Raw genomic sequence first — 17,110 nt, 5'->3', positions numbered from 1 at the left:
TAGTTAATATATATATATATATATATATATATATATATATATATAACAATAAATAAAAGATGAGGAATAATATATTTATTAAAATAATTTTAATCATTTCATATATTTTTTGTACGATTAATATTTTAATGATTCGACTATTAAATTTATCAATATAATTGTACTTATCATATATGTAAAATTTTGAATCGATCCGATATTTTGTCATATTTATCAAGAAAAGTTGAAATTTTTTACATAAAATAAATAGTTAAAAATTTTAATTTATGTTAAATTTGATATGCATGATTTATATGAATAAAATATGAAATATGAAATATGATGGTTAGATCGTTAACATAATAATCATACAAAAATATATGAAAGGTGTAAAACTATTTTTAGTGTAAGTAGATTCTTTCCACAAATAATTTAAATTTTATTAACAACAATGTATAACTAAATTGATGGTAACGGCAATGAAAATAAGTAATATTTTTAATAAGAAATTAAGATATAATAGTTGATTTATTGATTTTTATATTTGAAAAGATACATGTCATAAATAAAATATAATGGAGAATGAATTATTCAAGTTTTATGAATAATAATTTATTTTATCTATGTAAATAAAAAATAATGTAAAAATAGTAAATATTTAATTTAATAAAATAATCAATTAATAAATTATACATTAATAAGAAAAATTAATTTTATCAATAATAAAAATAATTAATATTTTATTTCAATGAAAAAGCAAAGATTAAATAATTAGTTTTAAAAATTTTAATGAGAAAATAAAAAACGTTATATATAAGAAAATTGATAGAAAAGTTAGTTAATATTTAATTAATAAAGACAATCAATTAAGGAATTTTACTTTTCTTATTATTTTAATAATGATAAAAAGCAGGATTGAATCATTTAAATTTTAACATTTTTTTTACTCTATGTTTGATAAATTGAAAAATTAAGTGTTAAACTGAATTTTTAAACGCTTTGATAAACCATAATGAAGATTATTAAAATTATAGAAAATGATAAGTAGATAAATACCAGTTTATCACTTAATGGGAATAAATTCAATGGTTTATTTTATTTTATTTTATTTAAGATTATATTATAATTTAATTATATTTAATATTTTATTTTAAATAAAATATTAAATATATTTTATAACTTAAATTCAACACTTAATTTTTCGAATTCGATTAGATAGGATAATATAATTTTAAATAAAATAAAATAAAAATGGTAGATATTCTACCTGCTTTATCATTTTTACACTTTTTTGTGAAAAAATTATACCCAATGAGTTATCTTAAGTATTTAAAAAAGGATTAAATTGTTAAAAATATTAATTGTTAATTTATTAAATTTGGAAGTAAAAGTTTAAGCAAATAATGGATGAAGAATAAAAGGATCCTTGGATTCAAGTTTCTGGGAATCTTATGAACAAAAACAATTCTGGGTTTACATGTTGCATATCGAATTTCAATTGTTAAATTGTTTTTTTGATCGAAACGATTGCTAAAATCCAATTTTGGAAGAGAAATAGTCAATAATAGTTACAATTAGGCCTTATATATAATACAGCCAAAAATTCGAGTCTGTCAAGAAAATTCAACAGCTTACTAAAAGAAAGTGAAATGGCGGTTGGAAAATCCGATCTAACATGGCATCTGGTGGCGGCACAATGGGCACAAATGACTCGTCTCCAGCCACCTAAAAATGCAGTGGCTGTGATATACATGTCCGCAAGGCATCGACGCCACTTCTTCACCTTCCAGAACCTCATCCAAACAGATACTACATTCCCATTGTTTCCTTGAACTCAATCCCTCAATCCTCCCCCTTTTCTTCAACGGCAAGAAAGCTTCATCCTCCCCCAATTTCACCCTTTTCAAGGACTGAATAAATGATCTACTCGCCGGCTTGAAATTCAACGCCGCTAATGAACCATCATCATCGGTGGCCTGAACCAGTAGTTCGACAAGCAAAGTTATCGTTTGGCGTCGGAGGTTAAAAGGGTCGGTGTTAATCTCCCATGCAAAAGACAATATATCATCAATGGCAGTTCGAAGGAAGTCTGGGGATGCACCCGTGTTGGCCAACATTAGAGACACCACCTTTGGGCCGTACTCTTGTGATAAGAACCAGTCTCGACGACATATGAGTGATCGATGAAAGGATTCCAAGGTTGTTCCGTGAGGTGAAACGTATTGAAACGCCAATCCTATGATGAAAACATGGTGTGGGATCCAAGAACAGAGTTGTTCTAATGTACTATCTTGTTCTTGCCTAATCTTGAAACAGTAATTGGAAGCCATGGGAAGGGGATTTGGGGAATGGGGCGTTTTTTGAGGGAAGGGGGTTGTTGGTAAGTGAAAAAACAGGTGTTTTAGTCGAAGTAGTGGGCTTTTCTTGATGACGGTTTTTGGAGCAAGAAATCACCGACTCTTATATACGCTTTATTGTCATGTCAGTTGGCTTTTGTTTATCCCTTCCTTTTTCTTTTCCCAAATTTAACCCTTTGTTTATCCAGTTTTATCCTTTATTATTTATTTTCCTTTTGCACTCTATTGTTTTTTGTTTTGCCAAATTTAACTCAGGAGTATCTCTTACAGGGTATGGGAATTTGCTATATTGCATGTTCCTACAAATTTTTTTGTGAACAGTTAATAATTCTCAAATCAATTCAACCATTATAACTCTTTTTCCTTGGCCTTACAGAAATTGAAGGTGAATGATTTGGGGCGTTCACCATTAATGTTGGTTTTTAGTCCAGACTTTTATTCTGATACAAGTCTCTAGTTGTTCATTTTGATTTTGTTTCTACATTATATTATTTGATTTCACTTATAGCTATAAATTACTATGAATGTATATTACACAAATGTTTTATGACTGAAGATAGCAGCCCTGTAGGTCATAAATGTTGTAATTTAAATTTCAAACTTTTTGAAGGCTCAAGTTACTAACAAGTACTAAAGTTGGAATCTCACTAGTATACACCAGGTAAAGTTTATTTAGCCTTTAAATGGAAAATAAGGGAAAACCAAGAAAAAAACAATCCCACGAATGGGAAGCAAAAATCTGAATATATATATATATGTATATATTCAATTATTTTTACTTGAAGTAACTTCCACTGTAATATCAAGTAGGGTGAAACTACAAAATCCTCTATTTAGCAAAACTTAGCTGAAATTGGGTTTCTAGGAAAAAAAATAATTGATTGAGATCCTAAATATCAGAAATACGTCTTATCTCCAAATGCATCACAAAAGTTGGATGATCATAAACAAACTGATAAATGCATAAACCCCCCAAAAAAAAAGGAAAAAAAAGAAGCCCCATTTTCACTCAGAATTGCTACTCAATATGTATGAGAAACTCCAAGTTGGAAGCCATTTAGATGCTTGTCATCTGACATGCAACTACTTGCTCTGTGCTCCATGCAATGCCGAACAAAAATCTGGTACTCTGAGCTGAATCAATCAAACTTGAAATATCATGACATTTTCATTTGGATTTGCCGATGAATATGTACGAGAAACTCGACATAAGAGGGACCGCTTGCATTCTTGTCTTCTACCATGCATGAGAAGAACAGCATTCCTGGAAAATGTAACAATTTCAAGTCATGACAATGTCATAATTGCATAATACACCTAGTCAACCTATCCACATGTATTTTGGCTAATATTCCACACAGATTATTTTTCAAGCAGTATCATAGTTTGCATGAGAGGGAAAGTTTTATGCACTGACCTGATGGATCCCCTTTCTTGCACAATGTCAAGCTGTGAAACAATATAAAGATTAAATGCAATTAACAGAGATATACTTCAATTTTTTTATTAAATAAATGGAATAAAGATTTGGTTTAGGAATAAAGTAAAGCTAAAGAAAGAACCATTAATCATACCGGAGATAGGAACATCTTTGGCGCCGAACCACATTTACTACATCATTGAACTTCTTTGATAATGGATTGTCATATTGCTGAATCACAAACTGAACATACAGAAATGTTGAGAAAAGGGCGTAAGTGTCCGTATTAGGCATGCAAAAGGGTCAAGACACAGAATAACAATGAACAACTAATTACAAATTAATACTCCCATCCTTTTCCATAGTTCCTTCCAAACTTATTACAGGAGATTCACTAACCCAATAATCCTAACAATTGAATCCAAGGCCACTTATTTGAGTGTCATACAATTAAGTTATCAAGCAGAAGACCTTTCAAGACAGTTATCATCCAATAAAAAAATTACATACTCCCATAAATCACAAAGAGAAGTTCACACTATTAAAACAAAAAGGAAACAAAGAATGCAAGACCAAGTCCCATCATAAAAGGAGTTTAAAAGCCACTAAAATCAAAACATGGATGTGACAGATTCAATATATAATGAGCAATCTGACTTATAGCATTTAATAGCGAAATTATTCAAATTAGGGTAACAATAATACATTTGCTTATCAAGGCCAATGCATAAATCTGACCAGGCTGGAAACACAAATTGAGATGCTCAATAATTTGTGTGATTATGGGCATTCTCACAAGTTGTTTCTTTTTAAATTAACCTGTTAATGAGGATTTATGTGGACATACACACTTCAGGAAAAGAAGAAGAAGAAGAGAAAACCTGAGTAGGGGCTTCATCAACTGAGGTAAAGCCAAAAAGTTGTTGCAAGATGCTTGAATCCACTGAGCTCCCAAAATATATTAAAGCATCCTCACCATTCTCCAGAAAATAGATTCCATCATCGCTGACATGTTCACTAGATAGAGGGATTATAGGAGGAAGAACAGACTCATCTCCTTCCTGTCAAACAAGCATAAACTGTCTGTTAGCATGGTTGAAATACTCTGGACTATAAAACTAGAAATATTTACCTTTGTACTAAGGTTGTGAATAGCAAACATCCTAGGGTAAACCAATGGCACTGCCAAAGGAGTAGAAAGAGAGGAAACATAATTGAACCAGAAGGACCGGTCATCTATTCTGCCATCATTCCGCAATCCTGTACTCTTCATTAGTGCTGAAAAAAGAAAAAGGGGAAAAAAAATGCACCAACATTATCAACCAATGGAAAACATTTAATTTTTTTTTCTTAAGATGACTGAACCACTGCCATAGTATATTCCAGAATGGTAGAGAGAAGAAGTTCGAAGATGCAGGTTGACTCAAGATAATAATAATAATGGAAGAGAATGAGATAACCAATAATCTAAGAATGAAATCAGGTATATAATTAGCAAAAAAACATATATACCAAGGGTGTATAGGGGAAGTAGCTTCAGGGCCTCAGGAAGAATAAGCTGTCCAGATGATGATACAGTGGCGCAAAATTTACGATATGAAAACAAAATGTTGATGCAAAGATTTGTCACTTGTTCCCTCACTTGCACAAGTGGGCTTGTAGGAATTTCAATGGCAGCTGCATTCAAGGTAAATTAGAAAAAGGCAATACATGGTCAGTAAAGAAAAATGCCTCAAAAACTTTTTCAGATAAAAAACCAACACCTCATCTGTATAGAAAAGATTCGATTCATAATTTGAAAAACCATGCAGACAAGGAGAATCTTCAAATAATAGTTTGAAGCAGAGAAAACATAACATAAGAGGGGAAAGAACAATTGACAGAACCAATAAACATGCACAAGCAACTCACCAAATAGGTAAAAGAAAGTAAAGGAAGATGTACAAAGCAGACTCAAATACCTCGTTTTAATAAACATGCAAACTGAGTATCCAAGTCAGCAGAGCGAAACAAATTACTTAGCATATTTGTGCATGGCAAGGATAAGTTTGTAACTCGAATTCTTCTTTGGCCATAAACAGTGGTATAGAGAAGGGCACACTGGAAGGTGAAAGCCAGAATATTATAGAAGAGTTAGACCTATCAACTTCATGAAATTAAAAGAAAAGGAAGGAGGCATGATGGACATTAAAAGTCCAGGCAGTATTAAGTTAGAACCTGAAAAGCACATTCAGAACCATCTTGTAATTTGTCATCATGCTTTAGGGTTACCAATATACATTTGTCACAGTCAATCTGCATAACAGAAAGGATTGGTCATGAATGAAACAAATTGATAAAAAAGTCAAATTGCTAGGTGAAACTTAATCATGTCAACAATCCCTCCTAGCAATAAAACATGCAAAACCCCTCTCTCAAGAAAAAAGTTAATACATATAAGAAGCAAAGTAACCAAATTCATGAGCTCTAAAAATATGGCCCACAGGAGCACATAAATACATATGCGACCTGGGAGTATGTTGAATAAGGAATATCTCATAATTGGTTATATGATACTAAATATGAAAACTACATACAAATTGTTTAATATAAGAATTGATGTATCAGTATCTTAACCTCAGTTTTCTTCAAGTAACCAAGTTACATACACTCAACACCTCAAACAGATTATGAAGGTATAACTCTTCAAACAGAACACAAAACAAAGTAAAATTTAAACATGCCCATGCGGAAAAATATCTATAAACCAAACATATAACAAACAACGAAACCAACCATCTAGAAGCATTCATATACAATATTGACTTAAATCACAACACCACAAAAATGTAAAATCTTTTTGATAAAAGATTATAGAACCATCGATTCAATTTCAAACACTGGGGGAATGTAACTAATATTTTAGTAATAAATCCTTCAATACATCAGTTCACGAAATAAGACTATTCACCAGGTAGGAGCATTTTATCCCAAACAATCACCTCTATGAAGCTTATACTTTCCTAAGCTCAACTTCTCAATCATTCTCTAATTGAGAATCAGACAAAAATTGTAGTGAAAAAATTGCTAAAAGACAATAATGACAAATATAACACAGTATTTTTCAAAAAGCACAAACCCCAGGAAGGTCAATGTCGGTCGGAATGCGTTTGCAAAAGTTTCCAGAGTAATCTTGAACTTGAATACCCTACAAGTATTCAAAAGGGAAAAAGATCAAAGTTAAATTACCATCATAATGTGATGAGAATTATCAATATTTCACTTTATGAAACAGACAAAACATCAGAAAATGATACCTGGCTGCATCTCACACGCATTACAGCCTCAAAACCTTGGGGCCTGGTGATGTTCCATCTAAGGTCATTGTAGAGCTTTGCAGAATCAGATACTGCAGAGAAGGGGTAATAATAATACACCTGTAATTTAGAGAGAAAAGTGTTGAAATGCGAGTCTTCCACTCAAAAAATAACTATGTTCTGCTGGTACTGAGGACCTAATACATAGAAGCTCAACAACTACGGATTTGATAGTGAATAATAAATAGATCAATACACAGTCAGGCTCTCAAGTTTCACCAAACATGCATCAGGCCAAAAGTTAGTTACTGAGATGGCACTAATTGGAATAGAATTTTAAAGCCAGCCAACATGCAAGGTTTGCAGCTAGGCAGTTTGCAAACTTTAAAACGTTCCTTCAAACATGCATGCTCTCCTAAATGAATTAATGGTTAACAGCTACTTAGGTGAATGCTGATTTGTAATAAAAAATGTACTCTGTTTTACAATTTCAAGCAAATTAGTCTCAACAGTTTTTGTTAAAAAGTTATAATTTTAAATCGCAATACTTATTCCAAAAGCTTGAATTTTGTCAAGGATAATGTACATAAGAATTTTCAATACGACTTTAAAATTATAGAAAGTAAATTAAAGTGAGAGAACAGTGCAGGTGGAAATTCAATTTGAAGCAGCAAGAGTAACAACCAACTTGTACATTCAGCATTTCTACACATGTATGGGTTTTGGGGGATAACAATTTGTATTACATTATCAAGCAGTGAAACGGGAAAAATCAAGGTAAATATCAATTAATACCTGGCCTCCAGTTGTTCTTGGTATAACGGAGATGGAAGCAATGTCGACATATGTTTGAGTAGTGACAAATACATCAACACAAACCTGGCACATATTGCAATATAAGAGCATGGTAAAATAAAGAGAACTAAAAAGCAGTTATAGCCATAGATCAATGTAATGTAACCAATATGATTTTAACAAACATTCATCATGCAGAAAACAATTTTTTAACCATTTTACAATGATATTAGAAGAAAGAAATTACTTGAGATTTACCTGATACTCAGCAAATTCAATTGCCATTGTCTTGAGAATTTTGTCCGCTGGAAGAAGTAATTTATGAGCCTCCTAATCAAATAGAAACGAAAAAAAGTTTATAAAACAGAAGCACAATGTTATCTTTCATCAGGAAAAAAGTAGTTCCAGCTTCAATAACAAGTACTAGGAATCTCATCATACAAACAAATATATTATTGGAGGTTCAATATGAAAGAGCATAAAAACAAGATAATCATATTTGAAATATGAAAGCGTTTTGCTTATTTCTTCTTTCTCCTAGATGGAGACTCACGCACACCCACAGTCAAGTGAAAGTCACAAGTCCACCATAAAGGTGACTATATGAGATAACTATACGCAAATATAATCAATAACCACACCCAAAAGGCCTAACTTTTGAAAACCTAAAAAAGAATACAAGAATTAGAAAGCAAGTCAGTAGCCCTGCAAAAATATCACCTTTCGGATAGGAAAACTTGAATATGGTTAAGCATGGAACTTGAAAGAAGATTATCGATATATTCATCAAAAGATAGAGAAGCATTTCAATTAATAAATCAACTTCTCATGTAGTAACCATCCCAATCTTCTGAACACACAAAAGAATCAATATGCAAGCTAAAAAGATAAAACAGGTTCCAGAGATGAGATGCAACAGTCATAACTCAGAAATCAGACAAACAAACACAAGGTTCCACATTTTTGAATGTAACTGTGCAGGGATAACTGCTTCCCTAAAAGAACAACTATTCTAAGCTTAAAAGAAATAAAAAAATAATGCACCATTATTCAATAAAATGCAGAGATAGAGAGTGAACAATTTTAAAAAGATCTGCAAACCTTTTCTCCAGCAGATATGTTAGTTCTTCCTTCAGCCTCTCTAGAAGAAAGGGCACCAATGCCAACAGACGGCATGACTGTCAGGAAAATTATATATATACACATCCATTAGAGAACCGTAGAAAAAGATACGTCAACTTTTATGGTATAAGAGGTAAGAACTGTTGATATACATCTCAAAACATGAAAATGTTTTGTACGTATATAGGCTTACCTGACTGAAATACTAGAAGCTTGCCCCCAGTACTTTTCATGGCCAAGTATGAAGCCTGAAATATAAATAGAATAGTGAGATATAAAATTTTACACGTTTGTATACAGGAATTACCATATATTCTAATCATCATCAGGCCTTACATTCAGGATAACCATAAAAGTCTAACTTTGATCAGTCATCGACCTTTCGTCATCAAGTACAAAACCAGAAGCCAAATACTTCAAAGCAAGCCAAAGTTACAATCATAATTTGCTTAAGCAGAGGTTAAGTTTTTTGCTTTTAAAAACCATGAAGCAATCACTCTTCATTAGATTCTAGCAATAATTAAAGCACTTGTTAACTAGGAAACAGATTAACCTACGACAAAAACCATGTGATTCTAGCTATAGAATAGCAGTAAGTTATTTGACTTGCTATACAATTTGGAAAGCATATGCAAATCCCATTGCCACCTGGGGCTAGCTCGGGTAGTAGGATCAGTGGGGTTCGGGAAACTGTGTGATCATAGGCTTGAACCCCAGTGATCTCTTCTGGTATCAGATAAAGATATAAGTTATCTCATTAAGGATTAAAATCTGCAAAGCAAAAGAAATGCTATACTAATTTATAATATAAACTTGTAATGACTTACCTTGATTGCAGCACCAAAACATGACTCAGCAGTTGTACTACTCTGAAACATTGTTGGGATGTTTTCAAGCAATAGTTCTAAATGCTGGCGGCACTGAATCCTCGGAACAAAAAAAACCAAGTCAGAACAAAATACTTGAGAGGTCTTAAATATGACATCATAGTAAATTAATAATTAAGTAACTTCAACTGGTATAAGAAAAAAATTCTCATATATTAAGAACTAGCCTCAGAAAGCTGAACGATAACATCTGTTTCAAGAGGGGTATAGACGTCTTGTATGTCAGGAACAATAAGCATCAATGGCTGCAAAATTTAAGACATCAAAATCAGCTAACATTTTCAGGAGGTTCTTCAGTAGATAAAATCAGAGAAAAAGATCATATAAAAATTAAATGCAAAGAGCTTTTAGTGATAAATAAAATTTGGAAATGGACACAACGCATTCCTGTTATATTCAAAATAAAATCTCGATTTCCAGATACAGAAACAGCTAATGGAGGAAGATGGACCAAGCGAGATGGTCTCCTCAAGAAAACCATGAAGGTTAAATAAAACCTTCTCACAGCAACCCCAATCCCCTCATGTAATGTGGGCTCACAAACACATTTGACAGGTTATTAGCACCATGTTTCTTTCTATCCCCACCGACCAAGCAGGGGATTTTGAGATAAGTCAAAGCAACTACTGTTTGTTACCATCCCAAGTAACATGGATTCACAAAATACATTTTACACATTATTAGCAACGTGTTTCTTTCTATCCCCACCAACCAAGCAGGGGATTTTGGGATAGGTCAAAGCAACTACTGTTACTATCACGATCTTAGATATTGAGATGAGTAAACATAATTTCCACAGTTTAACCACCTTTCTTATATGCGTGTGCTACTTAAACCACTCATAGAATTTACTCAATAAAACCACTTAAATAATAAGAGAACCATCCAAACTGCAAGCACCAAAATCATATTTCTGCCCTCCTGTAGGTAGCACCAAATTCAAGCTTCCAACATGCAAGCCAGCCCAGAATGTGTTTAGTTTGCCGTAGTTTCATCAATGGCAATACTAACAAAAAGAAATACTTAAAACCTCTTAAATATGTTAGGATATTCTTTAAGTCATTTTTGCTAAATTGACTTCTCTTTCACAAATATATAGCACATGATGAAACCAAGAAAAAGAATCTTCTACTCAGTACAATAATAGCCAGGAAGATGGAATGTTTGATACAAATAGAATGAATGATTGTAACTAATACTGACCTGTTGTAGGGCCCGTTTTAAATTATAAAAATGGATTGTTGAGTCAAATGTTGCTATTCCCACCAGAGTTCGAGGACCTTCCTGCAATAAGCAATTAATACCTCAACCAACTGAATTTCCTTGCCTTGTATGAGTGTTCAGAATGAAAAACAGCAGATGCAAGCCATGTATCAACTCAACCAAAACTGGAAAACAGATCTCATTCGAAATATAGCTATTACTAACCCAAATCAACAATCCATATTAGATTTTCAACCATTAGATACTCACCTACAACAAAGCTTAAAATCCTCAGCTGCAAATATCCAAACTGACTCAAAGGTCAAGTGGAGCCATTTACAGTTCACAACCTCTATTTTGTTATTACAACAAAAATTTATGTTTCAACTTTTTTCTTTAATGCATAAACAATTTAGTTTGAATTTTCAAGCAAACAAAGAAATGCAAAACACACAATCAAGAAACTGAAGAAAAACTAAAAATTGGACCAGAGGGAGAAATGCATTTTAAAAATACAGCTCAGTTCTTATTTACCAAGGCAGAGTGGTGATCAAGAACTTAGCATTGAGATACAATTATTTCTATGAAAATGCTTACACGCATAACTCACACAATAATAACAAGAAAATAGGTCACAGTCATGATCGGTTCTGATAATGGAAACAAACAGTAGAAGCCCATATCTTTAGCAATAAACAGGCAACAATTAATGCACAATTTTGATACAATAATCTAAAACCTTTTGCAATTAACTATTAACAAAAAAATAATTGATCAAAACACACAATATAATCTTCTCAATATAATCGCCATATCTGCCAATAAAATGCAAAGAGAATAGGGAAAAAGTAAACCATAAGAAGAAAGAACCAAAGACCAGTGATTCTAGAGAAACTCACTGGAAGATCAGAAATGACTTGATTAATGGCACTGCAAGCGGCAGCAGTAGCACCAGTCTGTATGGCATTCATGGATACATCAATTAGGAAAAAGTACACAGCTGGCATTGGATCACGGACCTGGACATGAGAAATTCAGAACAAACAAATGAATTATCTTCTTACAAGTTAAAAAAGAAACAAGACAAACCGCAGATGCAAGAAATAAAGAAACTAAGAAAGCCCCAGGTGAACCCTGATCACAATAATTTCACACAATTAAATTCTAGCAAATGTTAGCACAATTTTTTAACTGTTATTATTATTATTATCATCATCATCATCATCATCATCATCATCATTATTATTCAACCTTTGTCATTTTTGGCCATCTTGATCTTTTGGATATTACCGTGAATGCTTGATTAATCAAAGTTGTACAGGAAAGATCCAGTATCTCAACTACTTTACCACAGTATGGCACTTGATCAGATACAAAAGTGAGGCAAAAAATGCATCTTCCTGCTGGGGAGACATTGCTTTGAGTTGGGTATAGGCATATCATCCTCATTATGCTTTAATCAAATGTTTACTAATCACACCATTCATAAATGATCCAAAGATGCACACATACATCTATCTTATAATTGATACTTGAGCATTTAATAAAGAAAAAGAGATAGAGAGGGCTACAATTAAAGAAGATAGAAATTTAAAAGTTAATCAATTAAAAAGTACAAATTTATAAATGTTAACGAACCATGTACTCCTTTGAAGCAACAAATTCAACTGCTCCTCTACACAGCTCAGGCCTTTCATCAGCATCTCTACGCCTGCCATCAGGACCAAGGTTGCAGTGGTAGTCACGAGGAGTTTCATCAGTAAACCCTGAAAGAAAATAGTACAAGCAATTACATTGCCACCTTACTACATTACAGCAACACAATCAGAGAGCAGCAATAGAGAAGGATTTCTTTGGTCATGGTATTTGCTTGATATATCAAAAGCATTTTATGCTTGAAAAGAGGAAACCTTAAAACTGATAAAGTCCAACAAACTAAGAATAGAAGCATGCATCCGTTTGTAATCTAAGGAACCCTACAGCTACTACCAAAAAAGAGCTCTCAAATCATTATTATTATGACCAGTCTCCTATTTAGCTCCCAAAGTCTAAGCACAACTAATCAATGAAATTTTGTCACTTTTTGACAGTGACACGATGAAACAGACTGGTATGAATATAAGAATAAGTTAAAATACACAAGATACCGCAAAATATATGAGATGAGCACACAAAGATGATTAATACTGACCACATAAATTGCAGATAAACTTTCTTCCCTGATCAATGAACTTCATGAAAGGATTTATGTAACCTTTGCAACGGGAACATCGAACAGGACCACTTTCCCCAAAATCCACAACCTATAGTAAGAAATGTTCAAAATATGATAAGCAGATCAAATTACAAAATCCATTTGACAACCCGACAGATTGCATAACAAGCTAGAAGAACAAGTACAACTGGCATTACTTGAATAGGGTCCTCTGACGGATGAGGAAGAGCCATTGGCTGAACTAACAAAGCCAACTGCATAGACGATGTTGTCAAAAGGTCGCCTGTGCAAGGGATCTATTAAATGGAAAGAACAATCGATAAGCACTCAAAACATCACAAAGATTACTGGTGGTGAAACTGCAGTGCAAACTTAATCAAAGTATATAAAAGAGTACCAAAAAAAGCCACAATTAATTTATATAGCTTGTTATGACCTGATTGATGGTGCATCTCATATAACGAGGACTGCAATTCCCAGTGTCTCTGACAACGTAATCGCTAGTAGCAGGCTTCAAAAGATTACAAGTGATCAGGAGAAGAAACAAAATTCAAAATTCAGTTATATGTCAAAGCTGTGATTGCATTATGCATACATGCAATGACAACACAGTAAAGAGAGCCAGAACAATGGGCCTAAGTTAAATGAAGATCAAAAGGAATAGCAAATTAGCAAATTCCTGAGTGAATTAAGTAATTTTCTTTCCGTTCTTCTAAAATGATCAAAGCTTTTACCGGAGGAGGATTTGCCGAGTTGCCTTGGCGAGTTTCATACACGATTGGTGAGGAACTTGGAATGGGAATGGGCCTTGGAATTTGATTAGGATCAATCTTCGATGGCCCTGATAAAGGGGCTCCCGGCTGGCCGATAGCAGGTGGAATGGTAGTCATAGCTTGATTTGTAGGTGGTTGTGGCATTCCAAACATTCTTGGAGGTTGTGCTTGAGTAGATCCAGGAATAGGAGGAGCCTGGGCTCCCTAAAACAATTCAAAAAATTCAGAATCTAATTAGTGATGGGAGTGAACAACTTCCAAACACCACTTACCAAGCCAAAACATCCTGTACTTAGAATTTCCTGCACCTCATATAGAATGCCTTAAAATGGTTTCCATTTCCAAGCAACTTCATAAACCTGGCTCAAAGGTTTTAAATATCCACCAACACCAAAATTTCGTATGCCAATTGATAAAATTCAATGTAATTAGTGAAGTTCAATAACCAATTTCCAATTGGTTTTGTTATTATGCAAATGCCATTGGTTATACAGTAACAGAATGCCTAATTTTTGCACAGTTCTGTAAGTTTCTGCACAATTTAACTTTCAGCAATTGGCTACAGAACCTCATATTATATCTGCATGTCAATTCTCAAGCCAATCCAATATTTATGATGGTTCAATGAAAACAATATCTTTTTGGATGAATACTGAATGGATGAGATGTTGAAAATAATAATTAGAAAGAAAAAGTTTGAACAACATAGCTATATACTGTAAAGCAATTTACAAGGCATAAACAATTTAATTGTAGAAAAGTAAACCACATCCATCAATTTTCATTCTTCCATTATAAGTTTACTAAAATCTTTCTTCATTTCTATATTGCTTTAGATTTTCTTCAAATTAACAGCTACTAATATAATGCCAAAAATTCCAAACATCAAAGAGGTGCAGATAAAATTTTAGTTACTAAATGCATTATGAAAAGAAAGGAAATCAAAGACCTTGTACACCTTATACAGATTGCTAAATGACCAACTCAACAACAATAAAATCAATGATATACTCCAGTTGTTTACATTTCTTTATGGGAAGAATTCTGAAAGCATAAACTGTAAAGATTGTAGTACTAACCTGCTGAGGCTGCATCGGCCAAGTCTGTGGTCCATAAGGAGAACCTGGAGGTGGTGGTCTAGCTTGAGGCACAGCTGAAAATGGTGATGCTGAAGGCATTGGTTGAACTGGTGGGGAAGTAACAGCTGGACTTCCCAAAACAGAACGCATGGTTGGAGCCTGAGCAGGAGCCCTAGCTGACATCATAGTTAGTGGAGGTCCAACAGGAGGTTGTGAAGCACTTGGAGCAAGAGGAAACTGGGGTGCACCAGGCAAAGCTCCCGAAACAATTGCTGGAGGCCCATTACTCAAAGGACCAGCAGGTGCACGAGAGAGGGGCGCAGCTGGACCAGTCAAAGGTGGAGATGACATAAAAACATTCGGGCGAGCACCTGGCATTGGTGGTGCAACTCCACCGCTAGGTGTACCTGAAGATGGGAAAGCGCTAGAAGGTAGAACAGCACCACCTGTTGAAGAAGACAAAGAACCAGGAGGAGGTCTAGACCCAAAAGGGGAAGAGTGACCAGGAGGTTGACCAAGGGGTCTCCCTGGGGGTACATTTGCAGGTAAAGCAGATTGTGGTGGTCCAGTAGGAGGCACTGCAGGTCTTCCCATCATACCAGGTGGCGGACCAGGCCGTGCCATTGGCGGCAAGGCACCGGGGAATCCAGCTGAACCTCCAGATTGAGGAAAGGGAGGTTGTTGACCAAAAGGGGAGGGCCTAGGACCAGAATTGGGCATTGAAACTGGCCGATTTAGGTTCAAATTCTGCATGTTATCAGCTAACGAATTGGGATTGGTTTGATAATTAGGATTAACATTTCCTGGTGGTGGTTGTTGTGAATTGGCGCCGGGTCTAGGTGCCCCTGGAGGCACAGGAGCTGCCATAATTAATCAGAAACAAATTCTAATCCCCTCTTTCAATAACCGTCTATATATTTTGCAACACGATCAAATCTACACAAACCAAAACAACAAAAACAACAATTCTTCAAAAATTCTAAAAGATACACAGTAATAGTAATCGCAAATTAACATATAAAAGAAACTAAGATCGAATGTAATAAAATTGAGAAGAATAATAAAGGAAATTAAGTACCTGATATCGGAAAGAAAAGGAGAGGTCGGATCTGTGGAAGTAAGAAGATAATTAAGTTTAGATCTGAGAGTAGGGTTTTAGAAGGAGAGATCGGAGAAATTAGGGTTTTTTAGGGAAGTATCGGAGCGACCGGAGGTATGGATCTGGGGAAATGATCGGAGAAGGAGAGAGAGACAAAAAAGGCTAATAACGAGAGCGAGAGAGAGAGAGCGACGGTATTTTAACGTTGGCGAAGGAATGGGAGACAAATTTGTAATAAATCTTAATTGTAAAAAAATTATAAATAAAAAAAAAGGTATAATTAAGGAAAGTATTTTATTTGTCTGAGACTGTTGAAAAAACACTGATTACTTTCACAGACTTACAATTAATAGCCATTTGGATTTATTTACCGGTTTTTCCTTCTGTTCCCTTTAAAAATAAATAAATAAATAAATAAGTCACGACGTAGCATTAGTTCAATTGTAATCGATATTATTATTCGTGTAAAAAGATGTGAGTTTGAAAGCGTTAAAACGCATTATCCTCCTATTAAAAGTTGAGAAGAGGCTATAGATAATTTTAAGTATTGTATAAGAAAACTTATAATAAGATTAATGTTCAAAAATAATAATAAATAAATTTAATTTATCGTACATTTTTAAACCATAAAAACTTTTTTCTTTTTTCTTTTTTCTCCTTTGTAACACCCTTAACCTATATCTATCACTAGAATAGGGTTACAAGAATGCTACAGCAAGTTAACAACAATAAACAAGTAAAATCATAATTATTTCAATATAATTTTTCAAATACCATAAACCAATTGATTTATAAAAATATCTTACATCTACGAGGCTTAAATCGAGCTTTAGGGACTAAAGAATTAATCTTAAAACCTTTAGGGACTAATTTGAAACAAATTAG

The 17,110-nt window shown here is 33.7% G+C and overlaps 2 protein-coding genes across 2 annotated transcripts; both read right to left on the bottom strand.

Moving 5' to 3' along the window:
* Window positions 1-1,649: 1,649 nt before the first annotated feature.
* LOC108484934 (uncharacterized) lies at window positions 1,650-2,309 on the bottom strand. The gene has a single exon (XM_017788814.1). The coding sequence runs from the start codon at window positions 2,307-2,309 to the stop codon at window positions 1,650-1,652; it is 660 nt and encodes a 219-aa protein (XP_017644303.1).
* A 796-nt stretch (window positions 2,310-3,105) lies between these two features.
* Window positions 3,106-16,541, bottom strand: LOC108484933 (protein transport protein Sec24-like At4g32640). Its single transcript, XM_017788813.2, has 25 exons — window positions 16,205-16,541; window positions 15,127-16,062; window positions 14,009-14,251; window positions 13,711-13,785; window positions 13,472-13,570; window positions 13,251-13,362; window positions 12,698-12,825; window positions 11,959-12,078; window positions 11,060-11,140; window positions 10,024-10,101; window positions 9,797-9,889; window positions 9,163-9,217; window positions 8,949-9,025; window positions 8,106-8,177; window positions 7,848-7,931; window positions 7,053-7,172; window positions 6,875-6,943; window positions 5,974-6,051; window positions 5,718-5,856; window positions 5,269-5,433; window positions 4,889-5,034; window positions 4,638-4,817; window positions 3,911-3,999; window positions 3,754-3,785; window positions 3,106-3,600 (listed from the first exon to the last, which is right to left on the bottom strand). Exons 2-25 carry the CDS (start codon window positions 15,991-15,993, stop codon window positions 3,494-3,496), a joined length of 3,309 nt encoding a protein of 1,102 aa, XP_017644302.2. The 5' UTR covers window positions 15,994-16,062; window positions 16,205-16,541; the 3' UTR covers window positions 3,106-3,493.
* Window positions 16,542-17,110: the final 569 nt, after the last annotated feature.

Source organism: Gossypium arboreum, chromosome 6, assembly GCF_025698485.1.
Source record: "Gossypium arboreum isolate Shixiya-1 chromosome 6, ASM2569848v2, whole genome shotgun sequence".
NCBI classification, from domain to species: domain Eukaryota; kingdom Viridiplantae; phylum Streptophyta; class Magnoliopsida; order Malvales; family Malvaceae; genus Gossypium; species Gossypium arboreum.
This window is presented reverse-complemented; position numbering and strand designations above follow the sequence as displayed.

Coding starts and splice junctions, on each gene's coding strand:
- LOC108484934 (XM_017788814.1), bottom strand. CDS start 2,309: ATGGCTTCCAATTACTGTTTCAAGATTAGGCAAGAACAAGATAGTACA.
- LOC108484933 (XM_017788813.2), bottom strand. CDS start 15,993: ATGGCAGCTCCTGTGCCTCCAGGGGCACCTAGACCCGGCGCCAATTCA. Junction 12,826..13,250: donor GTTTATCTGCAATTTATGTG/GTCAGTATTAAT, acceptor ATTTTCTTTCAG/GGTTTACTGATGAAACTCCT. Junction 4,000..4,637: donor TTGATGAAGCCCCTACTCAG/GTTTTCTCTTCT, acceptor CTGTATGTTCAG/TTTGTGATTCAGCAATATGA.